The sequence below is a fragment of the Sinohyriopsis cumingii genome, unplaced genomic scaffold (assembly GCF_028554795.1).
Source record: "Sinohyriopsis cumingii isolate HCF-2022 unplaced genomic scaffold, ASM2855479v2 utg000459l, whole genome shotgun sequence".
NCBI lineage: Eukaryota > Metazoa > Mollusca > Bivalvia > Unionida > Unionidae > Sinohyriopsis > Sinohyriopsis cumingii.
The window spans coordinates 585181-612758 of NW_028315902.1; the positions used below are offsets into that span (position 1 = coordinate 585181).

Consider the following 27578-nt stretch of genomic DNA (forward strand, 5'->3'; position numbering starts at 1 on the left):
AGAAAATAAGTTATTTAATTATGTTTATTAATATTTGATTCTCAACAGCCAAAAATTTATCATGAGGTGAAACACCATATATTTTTGTATACTTGATCATGTTGTTAGCATGAGTTAGATATGCAGTTTTCTAGTTAATTCAGTGGAACCTGTTTTGAAAGACCACCCCTTCTGCCAAAACATAATGGTCTCTAATGACAGGTGGTCTCTCATAACAGGTTATAAGCATTATATAATCTCTGAATCTGTACATGGAGAACCTGGTCTTTCCAGACATGTGGTCTCTTATATCAGTGGTCTCTCAAGACAGGTTTTACTCTAATACAGATGATGCTCACTATATACCAGTTTGATTTACATGCTCTCATTTTTATGCTGTTTATAATGAAGAAAAAACATTTAGTTTTGCCACTTTGCTGGTGCCATGTACATGTACTGTGACAGCTGTGCAGCCGATCACTCACAGAAAAGTATGCATAAATAATCATTGCTTGAAAACTTTGAGGAATAATTTCACAAAAACTTCATTAATTTACAAATATTCTATGGGAAAAACTGCTTTTGATTTACTCCAATTTTCGACTTACACCATAACCTCAGGAATGCATCTATAGCATAAATCGAGTGTCACCTGTATGCATATTGTATAATTTAATCATGCTTTTAACACTAGTTAGATATTCAGTTGTCTAGTTCATAATATGCATACTGTATACTTATGATATTAGCAGTGGTTAGGTAATCAGTTGTCTAATTTATAATATGCATACTGTATACTTATGATATTAGCAGTGGTAGGTAATCAGTTGTCTAGTTCATAATATGCATACTGTATACTTATGATATTAGCAGTGGTAGGTAATCAGTTGTCTAGTTCATAATATGCATACTGTATACTTATGATATTAGCAGTGGTTAGGTAATCAGTTGTCTAATTTATAATATGCATACTGTATACTTATGATATTAGCAGTGGTAGGTAATCAGTTGTCTAATTCATAATATGCATACTGTATACTTATGATATTAGCAGTGGTAGGTAATCAGTTGTCTAGTTCATAATATGCATACTGTATACTTATGATATTAGCAGTGGTTAGGTAATCAGTTGTCTAATTTATAATATGCATACTGTATACTTATGATATTAGCAGTGGTAGGTAATCAGTTGTCTAGTTCATAATATGCATACTGTATACTTATGATATTAGCAGTGGTTAGGTAATCAGTTGTCTAGTTCATAATATGCATACTGTATACTTATGATATTAGCAGTGGTTAGGTAATCAGTTGTCTAGTTCATAATATGCACTGTCACCATGGAACAAAAATAGACACAAAATACAATATCTTGTGGGAAATTGTAGATAGGGTCTGTTTGTTTTAAGCATTGATAATTCCTAAATAATATGCATTATGTCACAAATAATCATTTAATTTTCAACAATTTCTTCTATTAACAAATAATCATTTAATTTTCAACAATTTCTTCTATTAACAAAACCAGTTTGGTCCTCAGATATTACTCCATTCAGTACTGACACAGTTTGGCTGTACAGCCTGATTTTCTGTACAGCCTGATGCTGGTTTGGTGATGACATTAAGTAATGATAATGGACTCTAAATACTGTTTTTATTTATCTTCCTTAGGTATACAAGTTATAAATCTCTGTGGCAAAACTATTAAAAAACCTGGTGTCATATGCTTTGTTAATTGTGACTACAAACTTCCCAAATATCAATCCAACAGATTTTTTTTTTAAATTCTGCCATGAAACCATCTGATCCATGACTTTTGTTATTTTTCATATTTAAAAAAAAAAATCTACCATGTGTAATCACTTATAAACTTGAGTCCAACCGCAAAATGCACAGGCCCAAGTCTCTACTTGCAACCCATAATTGATCTGTTCCAGTATATGTGTAATTTAAGGAGCTAAAACACATTTTTATGTATTGAAGTGATTTTTGATTTTGTGGAGGTTTTTTCAGCATAAAATTTAAATTTTGAATCTGATTTTGTTTTGGTATTTGGAATTGAGTGGTTTCTGGGTACAATGTAAAAAATGATGATATTAAAAATTTGGGACTCCAAAAAGTCAGTCTTGATGAAACTTCAGTACCATGGATTTTCGATTTTGAAAGTTGCACTGTCCCTATTTAATAAGTTGTGATCCAACTGCAGAGTGCATAGACCCAGATCTGACATCGCATCCTGCACTGGCAGATCTAGGTCTGGGCAATTGTTAGGACCAAAACAAATGACATAGACTGTGCTATTCTGATGCATTATATTATCGCAGATCTAGGTCTGGGCAGTTGTTAGGACTAAAACAAATGACATAGACTTTGATATTCTGATGCATTATATTATGGCAGATCTAGGTCTGGGCAGTTGTTAGGACTAAAACAAATGACATAGACTGTGATATTCTGATGCATTATAGTTTGGCAGATCTAGGTCTGGGCAATTGTTAGGACTAAAACAAATGACATAGACTGTGATATTCTGATGCATTATAGTATGGCAGATCTAGGTCTGGGCAGTTGTTAGGACTAAAACAAATGACATAGACTGTGATATTCTGATGCATTATAGTATGGCAGATCTAGGTCTGGGCAGTTGTTAGGACTAAAACAAATGACATAGACTGTGATATTCTGATGCATTATAGTATGGCAGATCTAGGTCTGGGCAGTTGTTAGGACTAAAACAAATGACATAGACTGTGATATTCTGATGCATTATAGTATGGCAGATCTAGGTCTGGGCAGTTGTTAGGACTAAAACAAATGACATAGACTGTGATATTCTGATGCATTATAGTATGGCAGATCTAGGTCTGGGCAGTTGTTAGGACTAAAACAAATGACATAGACTGTGATATTCTGATGCATTATAGTATGGCAGATCTAGGTCTGGGCAGTTGTTAGGACTAAAACAAATGACATAGACTGTGCTATTCTGATGCATTATAGTATGGCAGATCTAGGTCTGGGCAGTTGTTGGGACTAAAACAAATGACATAGACTGTGATATTCTGATGCATTATAGTATGGCAGATCTAGGTCTGGGCAGTTGTTAGGACTAAAACAAATGACATAGACTTTGTTATTCCAATGCATTATAGGATGGCAGATCTAGGTCTGGGCAGTTGTTAGGACTAAAACAAATGACATAGACTGTGCTATTCTGATGCATTATAGGATGGCAGATCTAGGTCTGGGCAGTTGTTAGGACTAAAACAAATGACATAGACTGTGATATTCTGATGCATTATAGTATGGCAGATCTAGGTCTGGGCAGTTGTTAGGACTAAAACAAATGACATAGACTGTGCTATTCCGATGCATTATAGGTTGGCAGATCTAGGTCTGGGCAGTTGTTAGGACTAAAACAAATGACATAGACTGTGATATTCTGATGCATTATAGTATGGCAGATCTAGGTCTTTGTTCTTTGGAACTGCATCTGACATACAAGTGAATATTAACGGTCTAAAAAAAATAATGAGCCTAACAGTCCTATGGATGAGTTCAATAAATTAAGCATATTGTAATTTTATTTGTTGAATGAAATTTTTAATTTCATGTACATATTTAGTATCTTTTAGAAGTCTGTTGAACTTCCAGAAAACTTGACCACTGAAGAGTTATTTAAACACAAGTTGTTTGTTTACATTATGGTTAGGTTTATAACTTGATTCAATTGTTATTTTTTCTACTTACTGAAATCAGAATGAAATCTAATGTAGATTCTTTTATAGATACATTTCTCTGCCATGTATATCTCTTCAAATATGAATATTCTTCTTTAAATGGGTCCACAAGACCAGAGGTATTTTTTATACTCAATAATATATTTCTAGCACTAGGAAGATTTATAATTTTATAATTATTTAAGTCTAATTCAGCATCTTGTACCAAACTGAAATTGCCACAAATGTTAATTGAATCAGTTTAATACTCCATTATAATATTGTTCATTCTATGTAATGTAAAAATGTAGTCAGTCATCATTTACCCTAAATAAATATTAATCAGAGAGAAATGTTTTTATATCTACTGGTAATGCAATCAAATTACTGTCAGGATCATTATTACAGTATTTTATTACGTTAAAAATTACTATTAAATGAATGCAAACCCTTGAATGGGACTATGATATGACAGCTAAAATAACAGTTGAAACCCCACTGAGCTATGATATTGCAATTTATGTTCAGTATATTGTATGTCCTGTCATATATATATATATATATATATATATATATATATATATATATATATATATATATATATATATATATATATATATATATATATATATATATATATATATACACTCTCTCCTTAACATGAATAAAATGTAACAGAAATACAGAATAAACAATAACAAGAAAAACAAAACTATCAAAACAATATTTTTGTCCAGATATAGACTATTGTCAACCAAGATTTAAAACAAAAAGTAGGCACATATCTTTTGTTTAAGTGAAGGCATACAAAAATAGAATAAGACCAAACCTACCTGCATCACCCACCCAATAAGAACAATATGAATTCACTTGCTTAAATATGGACACATATATTTTGTACTTTTAAAGTTAAGTTGTAAAAAAGGAGAAAGTGAAAAAAGAATAAGAAATAGTATTTCTCAAGTAAACCACTTTTTCTCAAGATCAGTTTTTGTAGATTTAGTGGTTGCTAAAAAATTATTAATTTTAAGACCAAGTAAACACTGATCCTTCTATGAAAGCAATAAAATGCCTTCCCCAATCCAGAAATTATGTATTTTTTTGGGAAACTGCAAAAAATTATATATGCAAAAACAAATGAAAAGTATTAGACAGGAGATTGTAAAGGCTGGCTTACATTTGGGGGCCAAATGTTGTAATAATGGGATGGCTTATTTTGATTGCAAAAGATTGATACACAGACAGTTTATTTTCCAGCTGGCTTTGGAATGAAGAACAAAGCTGATTTTTTAGGTTGGCTTAATTTAAGGGCAATATGCTATTTGTTTATTTTTATGGCTGGCTTTTCAAGGCAAAATGTTGTGATCCAGTTGCTCATTTTCATGTCTGACTTACCTTAAGGGTACTTATAAGACGTTACTTACTTTCAACGCTTGATTAGAATTGAAAGCAGCCTAATTTCTTTGGTATTTGCATATGCATGTATATGCAGCTGAAAAAAATTTCAGCTGAGGTAGTAGCAGATTAATTTCTGCAAATATGTCTGAGAAAACTGCCATATTTTGGCACCACAGTTGGCAAAGGACAATGCAGTATACCAGCTAATGAGTATTTGGTGCTGATGTTGTCTTTGCAGATGTTTAGAAATTAACAATAGATACTGTTTGAGATCAAAATGGTTTTCTGCATAGGGACCTTAATATATTTTTTGACACAGTGTGTCAGGGAACCACAGTGAATTCTTTTGACACAATGTGTCAGGGAACCGTACTGTATGCTTTCGACACAATGTGTTAGGGAACCACAGTGTATGCTTTTGACACAATGTATCAGGGAACCACAGTGTATGCTCTTGACACAATGTGTCAGGGAACCACATTGTATGCTTTTGACACAATGTGTCAGGGAACCACAGTGTATGCTCTTGACACAATGTGTCAGGGAACCACAGTGTATGCTTTTGACACAATGTGTCTGGGGACCACAATATGTTTTTGACACAACATTAAAAGGTGCAACAATTAAATTTATATGAAGCAGAAACCTGTACTACACAATTCTCACATGTGCTATTAATTCAGTTAAAGATCTGTTGGAAGAGTTTGTTGTAAACAAGTGCTTGGTTTTAATATACTCTTATACAATATGCTACTACTTTAAGATAAATAAATGTTGCCTTGAATATTCCTACGCATTTCCCAAGGTGGTATAATAAATTTTCCACTTAACATGAATTCTGTCAAAGGATGTGTTACTCCTTTACATTATATTTGGTACCTAGTACTATAAACTATTGATTTTTTAGTGTCAATATGTTTTTATGAATTAAATAAGTCAGTAAGATGAACAAGTAGATCATAAATGCACAGTAAAGTTGTTATTGGAACAGTGCTACAGCCAGTCATTGTCAGAGAAAAGTATGAACTATTAGAAACAAAATTTGCAATTCAGTATTATTTTTTAAAACTGTTTTAACTGGTACAGGCCTCTGCAAGTGATAATAAAATTTCTTTGATTTGTTCATGGGCAATACATATGAACAAAATGTATCAGTTCTAACTTATCTGAATAAAATATAGCCAATTCCTCGGTCATTGATAATTGTATGAAAATTTGATGCATAGAATACTAAGATGTACAGTGTATAGTATTTGAAAACTTAAAACCCGTTATCAAATATTTGTAGTCCTGTGTGTGTGTGTGTGTGTGTGTGTGTGTGTGTGTGTGTGTGTGTGTGTGTGTGTGTGTGTGTGTGTGTGTGTGCATGTGTGTGTGTGTGTAAAAAAGACATCTGAGATTTTATGCAGGTTTCATGAGTTTTCATAATCAAAACTGACAATAGCCACCAATGATGGGTGTTCAGCTCTCTACCATGATGATGCTGGCCAAATTGGGGAGGCTAGTTTAAAAAAAAAATGATACATGTTAGAGAGTGTACAAGAAGCAGAGTAAAAAAGAAGTGAATGTTTTAAAGAAATGTATCTGATAATTTCCACCATATATAGTAAAGCAGCATCTATATTAATTGCCTATTTCATCTATCATTTTATCTGTCAGTTCATGTCTTGTAGCCATGAAAGTTGATTGAATATTGCCTTCCTGTTTTATTACTATTTTATACTTAAATTATAACAAATGGTTTTCTTTTACCATATATAAATGCTTATAAGTCGATACCAAATGCAAATAACATCTTCCCTCATCTGCTGTCACAAATTGTGCTGCCAAATCAGGGTCTAAATTGTTTGTTCTGTAGATAACTCCCTAACAAGCATCATATAGACCCAAATGTGCCAGCACATTAAACATTGGCAGATTTGGGTTGGTGTAGTTTGAAGTTAGATATTGACTTGTAACAGAGTGAATATGGTTGTGGTAACAAATACCAAAGTTATCACTTACAATATGCATGCTTGTGTCGTATTAACAACTTACAATATGCATGCCTGTGTCATATTAAGAGCTTGCACTATCCATGACTGTGTCATATTATAAGCTTACAATATGCAAGGTTGTGTCATATTAACAACTTACAATATGCATGGCTGTGTCATAAAAAGAGCTTACAATATACATGCCTGTGTCATATTAGGAGCTTACAATATGCATGGCTGTGTCATATTAAGAACTTACGATATGCATGGCTGTTGGTCATATTATGAGCTTACAATATGCATGGCTGTGTCATATTAACAACTTACAATATGCATGGCTGTGTCATAAAAAGAGCTTAAAATATGCATGCCAGTGTCATATTAACAACTTACAATATGCATGGCTGTGTCATATTAACAACTTAACAATATGCATGCCTGTTTCATATTAAGAGCTTACAATATGCATAGCTGTGTCATATTAAGAGCTTACAGTATGCATGTCAGTGTCATATTTGCAGCTTACAATATGCATGGCTGGGTCATATTAAGAGAGTATAAAGAAGATAAAGAAAATGATAATTTGAAATAAATTTCATTATAACAGAACTACAAAGTTGTATCAGGACAGTGAGTGCCAGAAGTTAAGTACAGCCATACCATATAAATCAATGATTTTTAGCAAAAAGTCAGAACTGTACTATTGCCACAAACCTGCTTGCATAGGCAGTTTAAAAGCTATACCACCAGTATGACACAAGTAGCCATAACTTTGCTTGCAAAGATTTTAAAAAAAACAACCTCATGCATGCAAAAAGTTACTGCTTTTAATTTTGTGGCAAATATTGGACACAGTACTGGGGAAAATAGGCATAATGAACTGTTAAGTTAGCTACACATATGTGTTAGAGATTAATTTATGCAAAGTAAAGTTTATCATGTTGTACGTTTATCATGCTGTAGGTAGAATTTCTTCCATTTTGTGACACACACAAACCTCTTTTAAATCCACATAATTGTGATCATAATTATAAATTGTCTGCCAAATTTATTTTTACCTATTAAAAGATAAAAAAAAGAAGTGAATTCTTGGTCAGATGTTTTGAGTATTGTGATGGAATAACGGACATCTACCATATTTACTCACTTATAAGAAAAGTCCAGTTGCAAATTGCATAGAGGCAAATCTGCCATTGAATAAGGCGCAGACAGATCTAGGTCTGTGCAGTTTGTTGGAAGTAATCAGTAGAACAGTGAACATAGACCCTGATCTTTTAGGCACATTATGCTATAGCAGATCAGGATCTAGTTTGGCCAGACTTATAAGCAAGTACAGACAGTAGGACTAAAAAATGTGGGGTACATGATATGGCTGTGTTATACCTGAATTCCTGTTACAACAAAACGCTGTACAAGTTGGTTTCCTTGTATTGTTATGTAGAGTGAATAAAAAGGATAAATAATCCTTAGGTCATATTGATTGGGTGAGCCTCAAACAAACCAAAATAATATGCTTGCAGTGAAAATGAGATATACCACAATCTAAGGCGAGGCATACCTTTTCATGACAGCTTATAAATTATACACATTATTAGGATGGTGAATAAGGCACTGAAAAACTTTTTCATTTTCATAAATCACTGTCTTGTTTCAGATAGCATTGCTTTGGTCAGTAATTGAATTACTTCTTTAAAGATAATAAAAAGTGTGTCTTGTATCAACAAACAGTGGATGTACATATTAATTTACAGCTGTAAAATATTTTGTTTTCAGGGGTCTGTAATATGAAGCCAGTAGGCAATAATTAAATGCTTATTTATTGTGTTTTCCTGGCAAAAGTAGATTCAAATCCTTGTGTGACCCTAGTAAAACTTCTTTGTGTAGTCTGAAAGGAGAACAATCATTTGACAGACTAATCTTAGAGGAAATTTAATGATAAAGTGCTGTTTCACACCTTTATAAAAGCCATGGGCACCTTTTGTTGATGCAGATACTTTTGCTTAATTTATTTAGTATTTGAGACTAGAGTTATTCTATCTTATGTCAACCAGCTGCTGATCTGTGCTTGATTCATACCCTGCCAGCAGAAAGCTCTAAAGAAGCTCCTGTTTCAGTCATTCACTTGCCACAGTATTGGTTGGCTTCTGGTTACTACTGTTCTGTACATACCCAATAGCTAATTAACCACAACCACTTGGTTTTGGCTTATTGGGTCACCTTGTATTAGATGGTGAATTTAGTACACCATGTAAAATGTAAAACATATCAGCACAAGAGTTTTCTGGGACACAACTTTTAGGTCATAGAATCTGGATTTGATTGGGCAGTCATGGTGCATGCATAGGACATGACCTTTGCCACAAGTAATGTAAATTGACTACAGGGCCATTGATCTGTGGTGGTATATGTGATTACAGACTCTATATATTTCTCCTGGAAAATAAAGACTGTAATTTTCCTGATATCTCATTATTGGCTCAGTCTTTGTTTGGAGCAGAAACATCTGCATCTGTAAGTGGGTTTGCTTATCACTGTGAATATGATTGTCTGCTGTAGAATTATTGACTGATCATGACAAAGCCGATATGTTGTTTTTTGTTTATCAAAATTTACAGTTCAGTAAAGAAGGATCAATCAAAAAGATTTTCTTCAAATGAAATTGGAAATCACTGGAGACTTGATAGATTTTAACTTGGTGAAGGGAAGTGAAGTAAAAATTGATGTGTGCTATATATATAGAGACTGAACAGTTAGTTGTAAACATCTTTATCTTGTATGAAAATTTGACTATGGAAAGTTGGAAAATATTGCTGTTACAGTGTGCTTCAAATTTTTATCTCCAAAAATTTGATGCCAAATTCCAACTGAATTGAAATGTGAGAGAGGATATTGGGAATAATCTTCTGTTTAAAGTGTTTAAGCAATCACACATGTACAGTATTGTTGTGGGCTTCTAAACCTAATCAGAAAGAACATTTGTATGGTTAATAGTGTATGTGCAAGGCAGGGATCACCTGTTGTGGCATGGATATTGGTTAAGATATCTGTCTCCAGAGCAAGCTAGCCTTACTATTATTAATCAGGTGGAGCGCATGTCAATGACTGGAGGAAAGGTTCCAGCTGTAGTGCTTGCTGATTCTCCTCCTCATTCTCTCACTTGCTCTCCCTCTGTCAGCAGTGCTGAGGAAATGTAATGAAGTCAGTCTACTAGCCAGAAGTACTAGCTAGCTTGGTACACTACTGTATTGTTGTATCACTGTGAACACTATGAGCTTTCTCTGACACTTATTACATGAAGGTATAAATTGTATTGTGGCACTGTGTCTGCTTCAGTCACTCTGATAAAATCACTGTAGTTATGTATACACATTGATACATACCTAACTGTACATCTGTCTTAAGAAACCTGCCTGGGATCTACACCTATCTGTGTGCATGAATTGTGTGGGAATTATAGAATTATTCATGGGCTGGACATTGTTTCTGATGAACCTGGTTTAAGAAGGATTCTGTCAGAATGTCAAATCTGAACTTCGATTTTGGGTAAGATTTAGATGAAGATAATTTGTTTATTTATGCCATCAGCAAAAACAAATCATATTTATTTCAAGGATTAGACTATAAGTATATGTGTATTTATATTAATTATTATGTGACCTGACCTACAAAATGTCATATTTATCTTAAGGGTAAGAAAGATAAATAATAAAAATGTTTTCATCTTCTAATCTACATCGATTCGGCAAACTCAGTCTCACATCCATATTTCTTTGGATAAAATTCTTCAGTTAGTCACTGTATCACATCTTTGTAATTGTAGGCTGATGTAAGAACCCATATTTCAAGGAATATAATCTGTACATTGCACACCTAACAGGTTGATGTCAATATACTATTAGGAAATACTTTTGTAGAGTTTTATTGGAGGTAATGTCAGTGGTGACATTGCTTCATTTTATTTAACTTAAAGAACAAAATGCAAAACTCATTGAATATAATCAACATGGATAACTGAAACATTCTCTACAATAACTGAAAAGTTTTCTATTTATATTTCAAGTTTCATAAATTTCAGTATTAACATACACTTGCACATATTTTTACCAAAGCTTTATATTGTTGTTGTTGTTGTTGTTGTTGTGGGGTTTAACGCCATTTTTCAGCACACGATAGGCTATACATGGTGGCCAGTATTAATGGTGGAGGAAGAACCCAGGAAAACCCCGGAAAGAACCACCGACCCACGAGAAGCTACTGGCTTTATATTGTAGTCTGTCATTAAGTTTCAAGGTCCTTTTGGAACAAAACAGATAAGTCTGTAATTAACATATTTATATTTTATTAAATTTGTTTCTAATTCAGTAACAAAGAAAACAAAGCTACAAGAAAGGTTGTATATCTGAGAAATTTTTGTTTTACTTAAATATCAAGTTTTACTTAAATATCAAGTTTGTTGTCAAAGACCATTTGTGCCATTCAGTGGATTATCTGACAATAATTTTGAAGTAGAATGCAGAAATAGCTCTTTAGAATGCAAAGAAGATGCATGAAGAGAAACTTAATGTTTTAATGTTTTTTTTACTTTTTGTTGATTGACATATAAACTAGAAATTATGTTGATGGAATATGGATGCATTACTGCTTGAAATGATCTAAAATCACCGACGTAAATGCTAAACTTGATGAAGTCATGACAGATGATGCAAGAGAAGGGTAACAGTAGGACTTAAAAAATATGCTTACGAAGTTGCTTGCACAACATGAAAAAAGATTGAGTCTTAGATGTATAAGATGTTGTTGAGGTAGTACTGGTAGTACTAGCAGTAGTAAGATAAATGTAAACACTACAACAACAAAAATAATATTTACTCACTTTAATTACTCAGTGCTAGGTGTACTGAATCCCTACTTAGTTCCACCTGTGTACACCAGTCTATTATGTTACTTTTATGATGTTTGTTTCCCAACTGCATTTTATATATTTGCCTGTCCGTATGTAGGTAATTGATGGCCACAAGGGAGATTAGTTTTTGTAATAATTGTACCCTTTCTCATTAAAGTTATCATTATTATTATTATTATTATTATTATTATTGTTGTTGTTATTATTCTTATTAATTTAGATACATCAGAAACATGCTGCCCATTTAGTGTAAAACATGGTTGATAGTCACGGGTACAATTTTATTTATTGTTACCCAGTTGTGATATGTGAAATTTATATAGTTATTTTTTTATCACTAAATTTGCTAAAGGTCTTTTTATCACTGAAGCATAAAATGGTTTAAAAAATGAATTATAATAGGTTAGTAGAAATAAGAAATTCATAAACAAAATAAAAATGTGACAACAAATAATAATGTTAGATTTATTCAAGCATTAAATAACTAACAGCTTATTATTAGGTATAATTCCTCATGCTATATGTAGGTGTACATTTTGTTCAGCAAGGATTAAAATCGGAAATGAAAAATGACACCATTGGTATAAAAGTGGTCACTAACTGAAGTACTTTACATTATTCTCAATGACTACTTAACAGAACATTAATTTTGGATATGTGGGCAGGTGCTCTTAATGACTAAAGTGAGAAACATTTCACATGGTTATAAGTTGTTTAGTACCCTGTAAATAAATTACAGATTCATATCCAGAGTTATCTTTATATTGGCCATCATTGTTAATTTGTAACAAAAAATGGTCCTGTCAGACTATGATGTAACAAACTAAATGTTAATGTAAAGATCCTGTCAGACTGTGATGTAATGAGTGAAATATTTGTGTAAATGTCCTATCAAACTATGATGTAATGAACTAATTGTAAAGGCGGTCCGGTCCTATCAGACCAAGATGTAATAAACTAAGGTGGCGCTCTACCGTTTCTTTTTTGCATAGGGTTAGAATTTTAAAGAAAAAGAATTTCCCTGACTTTCCTCACTGGTTATAGTGGCTATTTAAAAAAGACCTGGTATATCTTAGGTATAGTTCAAAGAACCTTTAATTCCCTTTCTTTTGGTGTATGATTAATTGGTGTAATATGGGTTATAGAGTATACAGCTTGGCCTTACTCCAGATGTGCACCTTTCAAAACAGTGCTAGCTAGCTCCACTTGGTCATTTTCACTTCCTGAACTTTAAAGGTAAATTGTATAAAAAAGAGCCAATAACTATTTTTACATTTTATATATTTGGTAATTCATTCCCTGCACTTTCAGAAGCTGGTATTATCTAGTCTGGCAAAATTCATTTTCCCTATTTTAATAGCTGCTAAGGATAGTGTACTTTAGACTAATTCAGGCTGTTTTTTGGAGCACAAGGGGGCAGTAATTTTAGTTAGCAGTTTGCTTAGATCATGTACAGTTTCCAAAAAAGTACAATATTCAAAGAAATGTCAGCCATATTACATTAAAGTAGCATAGAGGTATGCCAACATTCCACTGTGTATGTTTTAAATGCAAACAACTTCACCTTACATGCGTCACTCTCTCAAAAGTACATAAATGTTAATGTAAAGATCCTATCAAACTATGATGTAACAAATGAAATGTTAATGTAAAGATCCTATCAAACTATGATGTAACAAATTAAATGTTAATGTAAAGCATGAGATCATTTTAATTTTAAAATAAATGTTCTTGAAAAAACATGAAAGCAAAGAATTGAATATGCAAATATTACTTCAAAAGTCATAAATGCAGCATAAATATTGTAAGATATATTATTAGAAAATAAATTGTTTGATATAGTCATTCACTAGAATCTTTATCATATGAAGGATTCATCACAAAAATTCTCTGCTGATTCGAAAGTATCATCATTGTTATGCTGAATTTTGTATTACCTGTATGACTATAATTCATTATATACTTCAGTGTCTGTGTAAAATTGTCATCATATCTGTTAAAAACTCTAAATAACAAACAGATGCCGGAGTTTTTAAACATTAGATAAAATTAACTTTGATACTGTTCTCAAGCTGAATTTTGTTTTTGCAAAATTGATTGTACTTTTAATTCACGTAGACCAGACAAAGGAATTTTCAGTTAAGAATTAATTGAAGAGGAAAAATATAAGTTCCATTAAAGTTAGCATTTTTATCCAGAATTTTCCAAAGTTGTAACAATTCTCTGATTGGAAAATAATCATCAAAATAGACTAACTTTAAATGAGTTAAATTTCATGACAGAAGTTTCATCAGTAGAATTGGAAAATCTCTTTGTTGCAGTTTGCTATGAATAGCAGGACTAATATATGATGATGATAATGATGATGATGCAGTTTTATCTCAGTTAACTTTCTCTCTCATCCAAAACAAGAATGTTTTATTGCACTTTGCTGAGCTCTGCTACACCTGTAATTATTAATATCATATTATTCCCATTGACCTCAGAATTGGTGTGTAGTTTGTAAAATAATTTTCAATCTAACTGTATCTTTCAAAAGCATTGCTGCATGGAGAAGAACAGGTGTATTAGTCTAAATCTCCAAAATTAGAGCTAGGGTATCAGAAGAAGCATGGGGGGGGGGATTTTTAACAAGTGCTTAATGTTAAAGGTCACTCAGTGTTGGTGTTTAATATATGGAGGTCCATAGTTTTGCTGGCAGCTGACAGATTCATCTGGCCATTGATTTTGACATACACTGACCTTACACCCATGACTGTTTCTAATTATTTTTAACAGTCTATCCAATCACCTAAACCCTGTTTCCAATTAAGATTATAATCATTATGTGCTCAAGATTGTTGTTATACCATGCAATGTGTGGTCAAAGTTTATAGTATTTTCAGAAGAATTGTATTAGTATTTGGATGACCAGTGGAACATGTGTACAGTTTGTCATTAGAGAAGTAAATAATAGGACCAGTCAAGTCTGGTTTGCTTGTCCATCCATGACAAGTCCCTCATAGCTTTTTCAGTGTATAAACCTCAACCAGTCTGAATTTGTGACTTAAACAGAGAAGTCTGTTTTGACAGTGGCCTGATAGCCAATAACCATTAATCAATAACCATTGCTATTAATAGACCAACCCAAAATGCACTGCACAAGTGCCATTATTTTGGGTGCAAAATGCATTAAAATCAGACTAGTTCAAAGTTGTTTGAATATCTATTTTTTTTTCATTTAATTTTCACATAATTGTTGTTCATTTGTAGTGCTATTCTAATTTTATTTATAAATGTTGACAAAATTTTATAAATTTATGAAATGCTGTATCAGATCTGTTACACATTAAAAGGAATTGTGACAAAAAAAAACAACACAAACGCCAACAAATTATTACTTGGTATTTTATATGAAATTAGCATTTTTCATTGCTAATGCACTATATAAAATTGTATAATTTAAACTGATATATTGTATATCCTTTATAACAATATAGTCATATGTATGACTGTTTGTCTCTGTTTTATTTTATTATTTTACATTAAAAGGAAGATGCTTTCAATTAAAAATGAGAATTATGAACTATATTTAAATCAACTCTTTTTTGTTCTGGTGTTGACATCCAGTACTTATTGGTTGAGACTTGTTATTATGCTTTATTCATCAGTACAGTAAACATATATTCATTTACTCTTTGCCCAAAGCTTAAAAGCTTGTAAGAATTGCATTTGTAGAATAATATCACATGTAAAATGACTTCAATCATGTTATAGTCTGTGCAATAATATTTCAACAAGCTCTATGACATTTAGCATTTTATAGACTTGTACAGTAATAATTCAACAAGTTCTATGATTGACAGCATTATATAGACTTGTACGGTAATATTTCAACAAGTTCTATGATTGACAGCATTATATAGACTTGTACAGTAATAATTCAACAAGTTCTATGATTGACAGCATTATATAGACTTGTACAGTAATATTTCAACAAGTTCTATGATTGACAGCATTATATAGACTTGTAAGGTAATATTTCAGCAAGTTCTATGATTGACAGCATTATATAGACTTGTACAGTAATAATTCAACAAGTTCTATGATTGACAGCATTATATAGACTTGTACAGTAATATTTCAACAAGTTCTATGATTGACAGCATTATATAGACTTGTAAGGTAATATTTCAGCAAGTTCTATGATTGACAGCATTATATAGACTTGTACGGTAATATTTCAACAAGTTCCATGATTGACAGCATTATATAGACTTGTAAGGTAATATTTCAGCAAGTTCTGTGATTGACAGCATTATATAGACTTGTACAGTAATAATTCAACAAGTTCTTTGATAGCATTTTATAGACTTGTACAGTAATATTTCATCATGCTTTATGATAGCATTTGTAAGACTTAAAATGTTGAATAACAATAAAGTCATCATGAATGATGGAAGGGGATTACAAACTGAATTATGCCCAGTAAAGTTTACCATTTCTGCAGTCCATGTATAATAAAAAAAATATTGCTAGAATTTGCTTTTCAATTTGTAGAAGTACATTCTGTTAATGAAAGTGAACTGGTTAATTAGGACTTGTTTGTAAAATTAATCCAACTGAGTTTTGGTTTAATATATTGTAAATAATGCTCAGTTCTTTTTATAAATTTTAAATTAGTTTTAAAATTTGTTGATTGTTCTCATCACTTTAACCTCTGTAGAGAGTTGCACACGTTCATGTAAATGATTTAAAGTGTTATGTGCTATTTTATGATGTACTGAGTTGAAACATACATAAATAAATGTACAAGTAAATATCTAAATAAAAAAATGTACCATCTACTAATTGAGCCATCTCTTTAGCTGAGTATTTGTAGGCTCTTCTACCAAGTCATATACTAATTAAACCCCAGTACAGCTGTTTTGGTCAGAGTAACATCCATGATGTTAGTCCAGAAGTAATAGGGTTCTTCTTGATTATAGCGTCAAGTGCAAAAATGTGATGCATTTACCTATAAGTGCCATGGAATTGGGTTTAAAAACAAATTTAAAGTTATTGGAAGCAATTCATGCTGCCATAGGTCATAAAATGTAGTACATATAGGAGACTCGTATTTGTTTTAAATAAAATAAGATCATACAATCATGTGCATTGTTGCAAAGATTCATTAACACATTAACCCTTGGAGGTTTTTGTCATTTTCGTCTGAAATTCAAGTAGGAAACACATTTTGAAAGCTATTTCTGAATACATCTGAAAACACCAACTTCCAGTTGATCTTCCAATAACATACTGCCTAGTTATCTTAGAAACATCGTTTTTCATTGGCTATTTGGCTTGTGCATGAGCAGAAGAGTAAAAGTTCTTTTTTTCTTCTTTTTTTTGTGCTTAACGGACACATTTTTTTCGTATCAAGACCACTCTTTATTCCAAATGCCCATCTTTCCTACTTTTTGCAAAGGCTTATCTGTCTGTTTGCAGTTCATACCAGTTTGCCTTAGATCTGAGACAAAAAAGTCTAAAACCCGGACACAAAATCAGATTCTGACCACGGGTGAATTTTGGGTAGAAAAAAATTGGGTCCAAAAATGAGGTTTTTCCCTCTCTATTTTGCAGTGCAGTTAGAAGTTCCAGATTATTTGGTATCATTGTAGAGCTACATCTGTCTACCTTTCTATAATACCACCCACTTTAGTGTATCCTACATGACCTTGACGCTACAGAGCTCGCCAGTAGGCTACTACCTCCTACCACTTTAACTCATCACCAGAGATTAGTGTGTTAATGTTTTACCATTTATCTAATTGCTCACTCAGTTTTACTGATTTCAGAATTCTACAAAGTTTTTTAAAAATATTTTGAAAAATGTAATCAAACTTGAAAAATTAGAACAAGAAAATTGACCATCCTTGGTGAAAATGAATGACTATCAAATTGCTAAATATGTTAAGTTTGTGTTTCTTGAAGGACTGCTTCTTACAAATTCAGTATTTGGACACTGACTGTCTGCATGGAACTTTTAAAGAAACTTTTATAATATCAAGTGCATAATTTGAACTGGAAAATCAACTAGTCATGATGGTCCATTGTTTTATTGTGTATGAAGGGTTAAACGTTAAAATGATTCATTCTAATGCAGTAAAAATATGTTCCGACTGTTAGTTAAAAATCTGGTGTTGAAGTTAATTTTGTTAACATAATGGCATTTTATAAACTTGATATTGGTTTTGATTGATTCAGTTGAAATAACACATGTTCCCTATTGAACTTACAGCGAGTTTTCCCCTGAATGCATACATGGGAACAATTTACATTGTTAGGCTTTATAGACCAAAGAGCAGTTTATGTTAATTAGATGTATCAATGATTCTTTACTAATTGAGCTTGCAGCAATTATGTCTTGATCATTATTTTATATAGATTTTAGTTGCATAGGCATTAGCAGTGTTATTAACCTGCTTATGAGTCACATCCAACTTTTAAAAAAACAAACATAGACCAAGATCTGATGTTCAATAATGCCACAGCAGATCAAGGTCTCTATTGTTTGTTCTGATTACTCCTAAAAAAACAGCAACTGTGTACACCTGAAATTTTCAATGCATTAAGTGATGGCAGATCTAGGTCTTTTTGCAGGTTTAATCTACTCGCAAGCATATATATATGGTACATAATTATTTTGTTTCAGACGGTTATTCCCAAATGTAATGTAGTGAGAGTTTTTGACATTAAAGCTCAAAATTAATATGATCTACCTTCTTTTAGCTGATTATTCTGTTTCTTAATATTTATATATGTATTATTATTTTTGTCAAGAGAAGTGAAGCTGTGTTATTAAGAATTCATCTCAGATTAATATTTTACAAAAGCACATGACATACAAGTAAACATTAGGGTCTAGATTTTTGTTTGATTATACGGTATTGGAATCTTCAGCATTTGTCCAGTGTTAATATTTTTTTTTTTATCATGCTGCATAGTTTGAGAATAACTAAATGTAAATATGTTAGCCTTGCTAAGCATGAGTGGCCTCCCCCAGAAGCATATGTGGCAGTAATGTATCTCTGGAAAGATAACTCTTTAAAGTAAAGAAAATAATGCTGTTTGCACAAGATTAACACATAAAGTGTTATTTTAGGAAAATTGAAGAAATTTATATGCCTTGTTGTATGGTATATAGACAACTTACACATTATTAAGCCACTCATGGCTAAATATTAACCTCAAATAGCAAAATTGAATGGTGTGATTTGAAAATTATAAACATCTGCATCACATTCTCAAATTGCTGCAGTAATGACATAGTATTTCTTGTTGAAACCTAGTTATTGTTAAATTATTCAACATGCTCTCAGTTGCTATTCATGTAAGAATTTCCACTGATACATGTTGAGAATAAACTACTGGTACATAAACATTGTTTTTTTTTAAATTACTGAAATTTGTATGTTTTATATTGGTAATTTTAAAGCCAAATTGGGTCTGTTTTCTTCTGCTGAATGTTTTGGTCAGCTAAACACTCCTTGGTCTGATATCAGATTCCGAGTCCATGTTGTCATAGTCACTAGTTTTGATTCAGTCATACCCATTAGACTTCTAAATGCATAGTAAGTTTGTATTTGCTTCAGATCATTCCATTTTAACCTTCATTGACTTAGTATTCTGCAAGAAACATTCTTTATGGTTTGCTTGCTTTAAGCTCGATCAGAGGGTGATGTCCTCTTAATCAACTAGAATTTTGATGTCATCTTAATCAACTAGAACTAAGATTTATGCCATCTTAATCAACTAGAGGCTTGCCATATGGCTTAAGTTTTGGTGATTTTATGCACTTGCCTAATAGTTGGGACCAAATGTAAACAAACCAAAAAAAATGGCTTTTTTATACAATTTTTCTTCTGGTCAGTGGAATATGGATGTCAGCCTTTTCCCAGTCTAACATCTCCATTTTCCGTATTTTTTAAGGAATTGGGTTATTAATTATATTTTTTAAAGTTTAGTCATACAAGATACTGTAGTCCAATTCCTAGCACCTGTCAAAATTATATATGGGTCCTTTTTTTCTTCTGAGAGCTATTTGCCCCAATTTTTGAAATAGTATGTAAAATGTCTTTAGGGCAAGTAAATTGTTTACACAATTGCTTCTTCAATACGCACTTGCTCTTTGCTTCATTATAGAGAAACAAAAAGTCTTTTTAGCTCCACCCAAGGAATGTTTTAATGACAGCGTTTAAAAAATTCATACATGTGAAGAAAAAAAGTGCATGAAATGCAGAACTGTGTGGTGCTAAGGTTAAGTCAATCTCACATGCCCCAAAGGCATAAAAATACTATACCATTGATTATATCCAAAGAGTTACTCAATAATACTCTGCAGTTCTCGTTAATCTGATAAAATGTCAACATGATGTTGAATCAGAACATGTACAAATAAAGTGTGATTCATTTAAACCATTTCTTGTGTCTTCTTGAGCTATATTAAACATTTTTATTATTGCATGTGAATGATACAGATATTGTGACCACTAGAGGTACACTCAGCTCAGATGTTAAAGCAACACTAGTGAAAAATCAATAGTACAACCAGCCTCCTTGGTGCAGGGGTGCAGCTGTATGTCAGTCACCCTGCGACCAAGCCTGACTTTGGCCATCCTCATCAGCTGACCGAATTTATTTCCACTTGATGGTCAAATGATATCTTTTCATCTCAGATCAGCAATGGATTTAGTAATAGGCTTAATTCTTGGACCTAGAGATGATCAGATCTGTTTGGTACAAAAGATGGAAGACTGTAGACTGTAGTAAGGAAGAGGTTAATATTGGAAGAAGTTTGAGAGAGGAAATTGTCTGTAATCACCTTTTGGTAAACAGTACACAGTGTCTAGTGTCAATCAGTAGCCCATGAATAGAGATAGTTTGCTTCAGCTGACATATTGTTGCAGTTTGATAGTTAACCAGGCTAAGATATGCAGGTCTTAGAAATCGTCAACTTAGACAACATTGCGGAACCAACCATTTCATTTTTGGAAGTGGAAGCCTAAGATTCATTCTAGAAAAAAAATCAAGCTGTCAGAAAGCTGGAAAAAAATATCATTGCCTTGATTTATTGTTAAAATCACATATTTTTAGTTTAAAACAATACATTATATTTAAGACAAAAGAAAACAAAATATCCTGGCTTGAACTATAAATTCACAGGCAACCCACCCACTCACCCCTCCAAGTAAATGGTGGGTCCCTAGCTTGTTGATATAATGAACAATTGCCAAGCAAATCAGTGCCACTGCCATAGAACTACATATATTTCTTCAGATTTATTTATCTATACTGCATACAAGACTCAAGCAGTTGTGCTTAACAGCATTCTGATTAAACAATATTTTTGATGTTGATACAGCTGTGGAACTGGAGAAAATTGGACCCTAAAAAAAAAGAAAATTAAGCCTTGCGGTGTATTCTAGACAATAATTAGGGTCCCAAATTTATGACCCTGAATTTACTTTTATTTGTGGAATATCAGTTTTCATGAATATTGTTGTTACCACAAGCCACCAGTTTAAGAGCCAGATGTGAAATTGTTTGCCATGGTAATGCCTTTCTGTCAGTAGCATACATATATATGGAAATCTTTGTACACAGAAAAAAGTAGTTTTCTCAAAAGCCACCCAGAATTAGAATTACAACAATCTTTAGTCTGCCAGTTGTAAATAAGGATCAAGTTTTGAGGTATCAGTTAATTGGCGATTTTTCTTCAAGTTCTGTCATGGTTGGCTCAGATTCTGGATAAGAAAGGTTAGCACTGTTTTATTTTTTGCCATATTTTCAATACTTATTATTTTATGTACAAATTTTATTATTGTCAGTAATTTTAGCTAACCTGGCCATAAGGTTAAGTGTGCAGATGGTATATGACCCTGTGACCCTCAACAATTCCTTGTCACCACTCAGCAGTTTGACCATATTTTTGATCCAGTAGTGGCCAGACTTGGAATGGGTTTTATAATGAGCATGATCCATGCATAATAATGAAGTGATCTTTAATCTGATTGGCTGAGCCCTTTGCATGATCAGATATTTATCAAGCTAGGTCTATAAGGAATAAATTATTTTGTATTAAGAGTGAGATTGAATGCATATTAATAATGTTATATTGAGTATGATTGACTGAGCATACCAGTCAATAGTTTTTTTCTGACCAAGTTTTGAACATAACCTGTCTTTGAGATCAAATTTAAAATGGATTTTGCTCCAACTTGATAAATAAACTTTTATCATCATTGTTTTATACAGGTTGTGAAATAAGATCTGTGTATGCTAATGAGATATCATGCATTTTGATTGCAGGATCTATTCTAGAACTGAAAAAAAGTGCAAGGGGATTCCTGTGTCATTTTTATGGCAAGGTCTGTGAAATAACTAAAAAAAAGGGGGGGGGGTATTCCTGGCTCATTTTTAAAAAAATAGTAATTTTCAGAATGTTGGAGGGCTTTCATTAAAAATCAATGTAAAAATATAATGCACACGTTTCGCAAATCCAGTTGGTTCTTTTTTGTATGATTTTAAGAAATACGTAATAACATTGATGTTACACATTTATGAACAGATGTTGTTATTGACTGAGCTTGTTACCTCATTCCCTAAAGACCTTAATTCTCATTCTGTTTTGATCAAACTTGGTAACTAGGTTTATATGATATGGATCATGGATATTAAGAGCAAGAGACAATGTATATTAATTAAAATTTAATCTGCGAAAAATATTTTTTTAAATCAGATTTTAGTAAAATAGGTAAGATCTACATGATATGTTTTGTGTGACAGTTTTATCTCGCTTAGTGTTTTTACAATACTACATAAACCTGCCTAATGAAATGGTTAACGGAGCATTATATGGTCCACTAATGGACCTTTTGTTTTGGCGTACAAATAACTATCAGTAAAAGTAAAATGTATAATTTGGAACTAATTTTTAAGTACAAAAATTTGCAAACTTTTATTAGGAAAACTTTCTCGTAGAAAGATTTGAAGTACAGAAAATATTTATGATCTTTATGTATTGATAGTATGTTACAAATATGAGGGTACAAAATAATTGGACTGCTCCAGTGGCCTAAGTGGTTAGAGTGTCCACCTCGGATGTGGGAGGTTGCGGGTTCAGACACCATCCAGCTCATACCAAAGACTTGTAAAAATGGTACTTGCAGCTGCCTCGCATCGTACTCAGCATTAAGAGGTTAGTGTTAGGACTGGTTGGCCTTGTGTCAGAATAATGTGACTGGATGGGACATCATGCTATGTGTCTGCAGCATGATGCCCCAGTGCCATTCATCGCTATAAACAGCCATACTGCAGACATTGTAGCAATATGACTGAAAAATTGTTAAAGCTACATTAAAAATCCAAATCACACTCACTCACACACACACACACACACATACAGACACACACATAGACTATATAGAACAAAATTGCTTTAAGTTACTTAAGCTTATCTTATAGCATATAGGAAAAAGCAAAGTTTAAACAGAGTGTATTTCACAGTTATTGTTACAATATCATCTGAGTATACCGCTTGACATATTGCAATTTTTATATATTACATCATCATAAATTAAACATGTCCTAGAACTAAAGAAAAACATTAATAATGATGCCTGGTTTTTTATTATGTGTTCATACATGTATCTTTGTGAAGGATCTCTTCAGATGTTGATGATGTATTCACTTTTAATTTTGGTCCAACTGCAAAATGCACCAGCAAATCTGGGTCTGTGAAGTTTGTAAGGACTAATCATTAGAACAAATAACACAGACCCTGTCTGATTCCTCACATTATGCTATGGCAAATCAGGGTATACGTTTTCTGTTAGACCCCACTTATAAGGGTGCATATGTGATTTAAATCAGTTTACTATTGAGATAAATGAATGTCTTCTAAGATAGTACATCTTTAAGGTCAATTAATGTATCACAGTATGTAACTCACACCTTAATACATGTAGGTGTTGATACATCTGTGGATCACCCACCAGTACTTTTGCTGGCAAAGGTGTGAGCACTGCATGATTTACATTCACTAGCAATTTGAATGACTGTTAGACATGATCTCTGTCACTTATCAGACTTCTACTATATAGCTTGTACAAATTCATAATTGCCTTTTCAGAAACATTTTTCATTATGTTTCCATTAGACACATAAAGTTTTCATTAAATTACATCAGGTAAGTGTCTGCATAAAATTCATTGATTTTATAGGATGAGCTATACTAACGAGTCCGATGCAAGTATGTCTGATCTAGTGATGGGTCAGTTATTTACCAGCGATCTGGCAAAAACAACTTAAATCTTACAAAATGAGTTTGTTAAAAGTTCTTTCAGTTATAAATTTTCATTACATATAATTCAGTATATGATTTATTACATAATAAATTTTGTATTATTTATATTTGGATTCTAACCCAACATTGTAATTATTAAGTTGGAGTTGAAAAGTGTAATTAGTTTTTATTTATCTCTGTACTTAAAAAAACAGAAATGGAGATTATTTAATTTTTATCAGCAATAGAAAAAGTAAAATTCTGACAGTATAGGGTTTTATGTCTGCCTTCTGTTCAGACCAATTGCATATAATTACCATATACATACTCATTTATTGGTAGAGTCCAACTGCAGGCTGTACAGACCCAGATCTCCCATTGTATAATGCATTAGCAGATCTGGGTCTGTGTAGTTTGTTAGGAGTAATCAGTAGAACAAACAACATAGACCCCAATCTGCAGGCATATTACACTACAACAGATGAGGATCTTTGTTCATTTTCAGTTTGGCTTGACTTATAAGAGAATATATATGGTAAAGGATAAAACAAATATACAGGTTAACTATTGTTTGATACTGAAAGTCTGGGAAATATCCACATATTTTATTGTACCTCCATGTACATAGATTTGAAATGTAAGGAACTTGCAATCAGCACAAGTGTCAGATTGCAAAAAACAATAAGCTTTCTCCTATCAGAGAACAATGAGCCATATCTGTTGTTACTCATCCATGTAGGAAGTGGTGAAGCTGTAAAGAATTTGATCCTCCAAAGGGGAAGCATAAGGGCTTTCCATCTTGTCAATCAACATGCTTGGAGCCAACTTATCAAATTACCTATGGCCAAGAGGTGTGCTTTAGCTTAGACCTGGTATGTGCAATTTGCATTGTGTTACATAATGCAAGTCAACACATGGGAAATGTTGCCCACAACCTGGTCAAATATATTGGAAATTCTCAGAAACTAATGTTTTGATTTTGCTCCAATTCTGTTAAATGGGGGGGGGGAGAGCAAATTCAAGAGAAGTCCATTTCATGTACTCTTTGATGTAGGACCTTTTCCCCACTTTATACCACATCAGTCCTTTAAGTAACCTTTGACAGATGCTCTAGAAGGATTATGAGAATTATGATTGCTGCAGTGGATATTTGATGCTTAGAGTATTAGGAGATAGGATGAACCAGGATCTGAATTTTATTTTTTCCATAATGTTACAGACATGCTCTGTGTTTTTTTCACTGACTATGGTGAAAAATCTACAATATGTACTCAGTGCAAACAATATTGACCCTGATATGCTAATGTATAATAGACCAGCATATCAGAGTCTGTACTGTTTATTCTGCTGATTAGTTCTAACAAAGTGCAGTGACAGATCTGCCTTTGCATTATGTGATGCCAGATATGGATCTGTGCAGTTTGCAGTTGGACCTGACTTACATGTGAGTATATACAGCAACAGGAAACAATTACAATTAGATCTAATACTTTTAACAAGAGTTATTTAAAAAGTACAATGAATTTGTATAGGGTTGATTATTGATTAAACATACAGAGTGTGCAGCAGTCTTTGTCAAAAAATTAAACATCAGAGCTCCATCCATGCCCCTTGACAGCCAGGGAAACATAACCTCAGGTTTTGCCTGGACCAATAAGTTTTTCAATTCTGGGTTCTGCCAATCAGAATCTCACACACAGAGTCATAACATGAGTAATGGAAGCAGTAGTAGCGTACCTCTGATTACTGGGAACACCAATTCTCTGGCATTTTGATTGGTTGATCCACAAATTATCAGGTTCAGTCCCTCCATCAGGATCTGTTCCATTGTTGATCCACAGTAACTCATTTTGGGTCTTTTACCCAACCTCAAGAAATCAGAGCTCAATCCATCTTAAGACTTCATTTGCATGGGAATGGTCTTCCTTACAAATCAGAATTTACCCCAGGATCCACCAGATTACATCGATTGAAACTTGATACATCTAGAGGTGTTTCAAGCAAAACATTATTGTCTGCTCGCCAATACCTATCCATAATAGGAACTTTGAATGCTACTGTAGGTCTGGTTCCCATAGGACATCCTTATATTTGTCCACTTTAGTTCCTGCTTCTCATAAAATGGAAAACACAGAGATTCTTTATAAGCGCTGATTTCTCTAGAACCAGTTTTCATCATCATCAGCACCGGTGGATGAATTGGGACAGATTTTTAACAGGGGTCCCTATGTACACACCCAGATCCCACTTATATTAGTTCTCTGGTATGTTCGATTCCAGTTTGGATGCCGATTTAGAGCTAGATGGTATCATTCTCCAGGGTCATTGGGGTGGAGATGAATCATCCCTCTACATCAGTGATCTAGGAATTAAAACTGTATTGATACAATTGCATGCATTTTTTCTCAGGGACCCATAGTTGTGGCACAGTGTAGTTGGGGGTGGGGGTGTAGGACTGATTCTAATTATGCAATATATACTCAGCGCTGTTGCCGAATAAGCTCCTCCAAGCGTTCTCTGATGTCCTAGTGTGGACACCAACCATCATGTTATAGTGGGGTTAGTTTATGTAGCAAGTTGGCCTTTGTGGATCTCAACTCTCATGTTATAGTGGGTTTTTAGAACAAAATGGCACTGTGTGGAGCCCACCCATCATGTTATAGTGGGGTAGGTTTTTATAACAAAATGGCACTGTGTGGATCCCAACCATCATAGTATAGTGGGGTTGGTTTTTATAACAAAATGGCACTGTGTGGACCCGAACCATCATGTTATAGAGGGGTTGGTTTTTATAGCAAGATGGCCTGTGTGGACCCTAAACATCATGTTATAGAGGGGTTGGTTTTTATAGCAAGATGGCCTGTGTGGATCTTAGCTCTCATGTTATAGTGGGTTTTTAGAGCAAGATGGCACTGTGTGGACCCATACCATCATGTTATAGTAGGGTTGGTTTTTATTGTAAGATGGTCTGTGTGGATCTCATCCATCATCATAGTGGGTTTTAATAACAAAATGGCACTGTGTGGACCCTAAACATCATGTTTTAGTAGGGTTGGTTTTTATAACAAAATGGCACTGTGTGGACCCCAATCATCATTTTATAGCGGGGTTGGTTTTTATAACAGAATCGCACTGTGTGGACCCCAACCATCATGTTCTAATGGGGTTGGTTTTTATTGCAAGATGGACCATGTGGACCTCAACCATCATGTTATAGAAGGGTTGGTGTGTGGATCTCAACTGTCGTGTTATAGTGGGTTTTCACTGTTAATATGAATCTCTCTCAAGTAGATTAAAGA

The 27578-nt window shown here is 33.1% G+C and overlaps 1 protein-coding gene across 3 annotated transcripts in view; it reads left to right on the forward strand.

Moving 5' to 3' along the window:
* The window catches only part of LOC149773989 (inactive tyrosine-protein kinase transmembrane receptor ROR1-like), a 467815-nt gene that overhangs the window by 345109 nt on the left and 95128 nt on the right, over nucleotides 1-27578 (forward strand). The window contains exon 1 of one of the 3 annotated variants that reach the window (XM_089945927.1): nucleotides 9983-10615. The exons of the other annotated variants lie outside the window; for them this stretch is intronic. Coding sequence (XP_089802053.1) covers nucleotides 10590-10615 — 26 coding nt within the window. The 5' untranslated portion in view covers nucleotides 9983-10589. Of the gene's footprint in view, nucleotides 1-9982; nucleotides 10616-27578 lie in introns of those variants that run through there. 3 annotated transcript variants of the gene reach the window in all.